This window comes from Amphibalanus amphitrite, unplaced genomic scaffold (genome assembly GCF_019059575.1).
Source record: "Amphibalanus amphitrite isolate SeventyFive unplaced genomic scaffold, NRLGWU_Aamphi_draft 000616F_arrow, whole genome shotgun sequence".
In the NCBI taxonomy this organism is placed as follows: Eukaryota; Metazoa; Arthropoda; class Thecostraca; order Balanomorpha; family Balanidae; genus Amphibalanus; species Amphibalanus amphitrite.
In genome coordinates this window covers 402,112-406,291 of record NW_024882110.1, presented here as the reverse complement: position 1 = coordinate 406,291, position 4,180 = coordinate 402,112, and the positions used below count along the sequence as shown (strand labels likewise).

General features: G+C 52.2%; 1 protein-coding gene across 1 annotated transcript; it reads left to right on the top strand.

The window, feature by feature from the left end:
- The first annotated feature begins 1,821 nt into the window (after positions 1–1,821).
- LOC122363327 lies at positions 1,822–3,919 on the top strand. Its single transcript, XM_043332456.1, has 2 exons — positions 1,822–3,181; positions 3,855–3,919. Exons 1-2 carry the CDS (start codon positions 2,152–2,154, stop codon positions 3,917–3,919), a joined length of 1,095 nt encoding a protein of 364 aa, XP_043188391.1. The 5' UTR covers positions 1,822–2,151.
- Positions 3,920–4,180: the final 261 nt, after the last annotated feature.

The following is a 4,180-nucleotide window of genomic DNA, read 5'->3' as shown; positions in this document are numbered from 1 at the left end:
GTGAAGCAGTTTATCAAGGTGTTCATGGATAGGCTTATTTTCAAAGAACAGTAGACTACTGATACGTGTGGTATCATGTGTTTGACCAGCTGATGTTATCTGTTCTGTCATGTGCATTGATAGTAAATATGTGCATGCTTGGGCCCTGGCAAGATGAATAAAAGCATTCATATTTCGTAATAATGAATAATGTTGCTTTCTCTTCATGACTCATGATATGTTATGGAAGTGTAATGGGGTCTGAATGAAGTCAAACCATAGCTCATTTTGAAATGCATTTCCTGCTGGCTGGAAGCTGGACACACCACATGTAAAGCTGAAATTCATTCATTGGTTTTGGCATAAAAATAACAAAGATTATGACAATCAATTTTTGGAGCCTGGAAGGAGTGTTCAGTTTTAGATGAAATGCATTTCCTGCTGGCTGGATGCTGCACACACCACATGTAAAACTGAAATTCATTCATTGCTTTTGGCATAAAAATAGCAAAGATTATGACAATCAAGTTTTGGAGCATGGAAGGAGTGTTCAGTGTTAGAATTCACTAGTGCTGATAATAGTCTTCCAGAGTCTCAATTCCAATTCTGGTTGCAATGCACAAACTTTGATCCACCCTGATACATTCTCACAGACAACTTTCAGCTCTCACAGATGCATTGAAAAACTGCACCATTTTCAATGCATGACAGGTAAGTAGGCACTATCATTGATTGAAGCAGGACCTTCGACGGCACACATTAGACCAGGAAATACAAGCTAGCCCCTTCATATTGATATGTAGGTACTGTGTTTGTTACCGTCGGTATTCTGCGGCTCTAGTGGTCAGCCAATGAGAGCGCGGCCACGTAGCCTGAGGGCCGGCCGGCGCTCGGCCGATCAGCCGGCGCCGTCAGACGGGTCAAACTGATCGGAGCGCCAGCGAAAGGCGTTGTGCTTGTTTGTGCTGTGCGTCTGCTGAACGGTGAGTTTATCATTTTGACTGATTTGCGGATATTTGTTATGTTCACTTCTGTAATGAGTTTGTGTGCTTTAGTCAATTTGGTTCGCGCTCCTATTACGGGATTTTTGTTAATGGCATTGTAATACGTTTCAGGACGCGGAGAGCGTTAGACATGTTGATGTCGGTACTCGATGCTCAAGGCATTCTGGCGTGAGCGGTTGCGTTATAATATACTGGAAGTCGGAATCAAGAGAGAGACGATTTTGCACTCCCAACCGCTTCGGCTTACATTTGGTGGCAGCCTGGTCTTTTCGGACCCACGTGGCCGATCGGGAGTGCTGTGGCGCCATTCGTCAAGTGTGATGGGAGTCTCCAGTCGGTTCCCATCTTTGGGAGGCCGGAGTTGCTCTGCAACTGCAGACTGGATGGCTCAGAATCGCTTGTGAGCTTCAGTTTGACTCGCCAGCCGGCTCGATTCCCGGTTCAGCGGCCGGCTCAGCGCTGGCGGACACCGGGCTCCGCTGAGTCGCGGCGGCCGTGGCCTGGGGCGGTTGGTCAGCTGACCTGCCTCGCCCGCCGGCCGGGCGGCTGTCTGGCTCGTGATCAGCTGACTGCGGCCTGACCAAGGTCAGCGACCGGCGCCTGACGTGGCTCGCCGGGAGGACGGATGCACCGGCGGACACGGGTCACCGCTGGAGCGTCAGCTGACTGCACCGTGAGCTACTGCGTGCGCTGTGGACTGCTCGCGCGCCTGAGCTACTGGTGCGCCGGACTGTGGATTTTCGAGGTGAGGAAGTGGGGATAATGACTTTGTGAGGGGCCTTACTGTGTTCCTGATAGGTGCAGCGGGGGAGGGACACGTCCGTCGGGATTGCCGCAGTCGCAATTCCGTCTGCTACCGATGTGGCGTCAAGGGACACTTGGCCAAGGTTTGTCCGTCTGAGAGCACGGAAAACCCGAGCGGGGCCGTCGGTTCCGTCCCGCCCGGGCGGCCCCAGCCCGGTTTCCGAGGGGCGATGAGCGCAACGCACCAGAGCGGCGCTCAGTGGTCGCACCAGCCGCGCGTGCAACCGCCGGTGGTCACGTTTCCACATCCACAGGGAATGGCTGTTCCCCAGATGCACCTGCCGTCGCCGGGGCATCAGACTCGAGCGGCACCAGAGTCGGGTCCGCCGAGGACTTCGAGCGCGTAATTCCCTTGAGACCGGATATGACCTTTGATGGAGTAGTCGGAGGAGTTCAATGTTGTCTTTTGCTCGATACAGGGAGTAGTATCAATTTGATGAACAAGTCTGTTTTCGACGTTCTAATTAATCGGCCGCCTCTTCAGAAGACGTCGGTTGTGGCCAAGACCGCAGCTCAGGACCCTCTGCCATTGCTCGGTAGGGCAAACGTGTCACTTAAATTGGCGGGTCAGACGACAGTGATGCCGTTCTTTGTGTCTGAGTCTATCGATGTCCCAGTCCTGCTCGGCCTTGAATTTCTAGCATCCTGTCCGTGTGTTGTTGATTTGGCTGGGGGACAACTGGTTTTGACGCCGTCACGAGTAGTCCGGTCTGTTTCTGCTTCGCTTGTCTCTGTTGGACGAGTGATCGTGCAGAAAGACATCTCTGTCCCTCCTGGTCATGAGCTTGTGATACCGGCCTTCATCCCGAATTCAGACTTTCGAGGGCCAGCCTTGTTTGAGCCGAACGCTGATATGGAGGGAGTGGAGCTGGTGCCCTCCTTTGTTTCAGTTTCAGGCCAGTTTGTGCCCTGCATTGTAAGAAACATTTCCAGCGAACCGGTGACAATTCGGAAACGATCTGAGCTCGGACAGCTTGAGGTAGGCGTTGCCGAGTGTCCGCTGGCTGAGACGGAAAGCAGCAAAACGACTTGGCGAGAGCAGCTCGATCTTTCTCAGAGCGATCTCAGTGATCCGGAGCGATCAGCTGTCATTTCTCTGCTCGCCAAATACGAGGACGTGATTGATGGTCGATTGGGTTTCACGCCTCTGGTTCAGCATCATATTGATACCGGTGATGCTCCACCTACCAGGTCCGCGGCTCGCCGGATCCCTCCGTTTCTTCAAGGGAAAGTCAAGGCAGAGCTGGACCGCATGGTGGATGCTGGCATTCTTGAGGAGAATTTCGGTAGCAGTTGGGGATCCCCCATCTGCGTTGTGTCCAAGAAGGATGGAAACATTCGAATATGTGCCGATTTAAGGAAAGTCAATGCCGTGACTCGAATTCCCGCTTACGGTATTCCGAGAGTTGACACTCTTCTTGATTCTCTCGGTGGCAATTCTGTTTTCTGTGTCCTCGATCTCAAACAATGCTACTATCAGATCGGAGTCGCCCCCGAGGACGCTGACAAAACCACTGTTGTGACTCCGTTTGGATCCTACAGGCACAGGCGCTTGCCTCTAGGCATCAATGGTGCGCCGATGACGTGCGCCAGGCTCCTCGATTTGGTTCTGCGTGATGTTCCTCCAGAGACCGCCCTGGCGTACTTTGACGATATCTTGATTGGTGGCAAAAGCTTTGATGACGTCATTGGAAAGCTCGAGCTCGTTTTGCAGCGACTTCGCAGTGCAGGTCTGACCATCAACCTGCAGAAGTGTTCACTATTCCAGAAGACGGTGAAATTTCTGGGTCACGTGATCTCAGCTGAAGGAATAGCTGTCGATCCAGAGAAGGTTGAGAAAGTTCGAAGCTGGCCCATTCCTCGTTCTGTGGCACAGCTGTCTTCATTCCTCGGCATGGCCAGTTATATGAGGAAGCACATTCGAGACTTCGCTATGATCGCCGCTCCGCTGCAGCGTCTGCTGCACAAGGACAAGGCTTTTGTCTGGACTGAGGAGGCACAGGCGTCCTTCGACAAACTACGTGCCGCGCTATGTGAAGCACCGGTCCTGACTGTTCCCGATTTCAGTTCTGATGCTGGCACTTTCATCTTGGAGACCGACGCGTCTCAAGACGCTGCAGGTGCCGTTCTGAAGCAGCGTGTCGGTGACGACGAAAAGGTCATAGCTTATGGTAGCCACAGATTCTCTAAGAGCCAGTCGAATTACAGCGTCACAAAACGTGAGATGTTTGCTGTTGTTTTCTTTGTTGACAAGTTTGCCCCATACTTACTTGGTCGCAGGTTCATCATTCGAACCGATCACGCCAGCCTCCGTTGGTTGTTAAACTTCAAAAATCCGACGGGTGTCTTGGCTCGTTGGTATGAAATTCTCGCTCAGTTTCAATTCACAATCG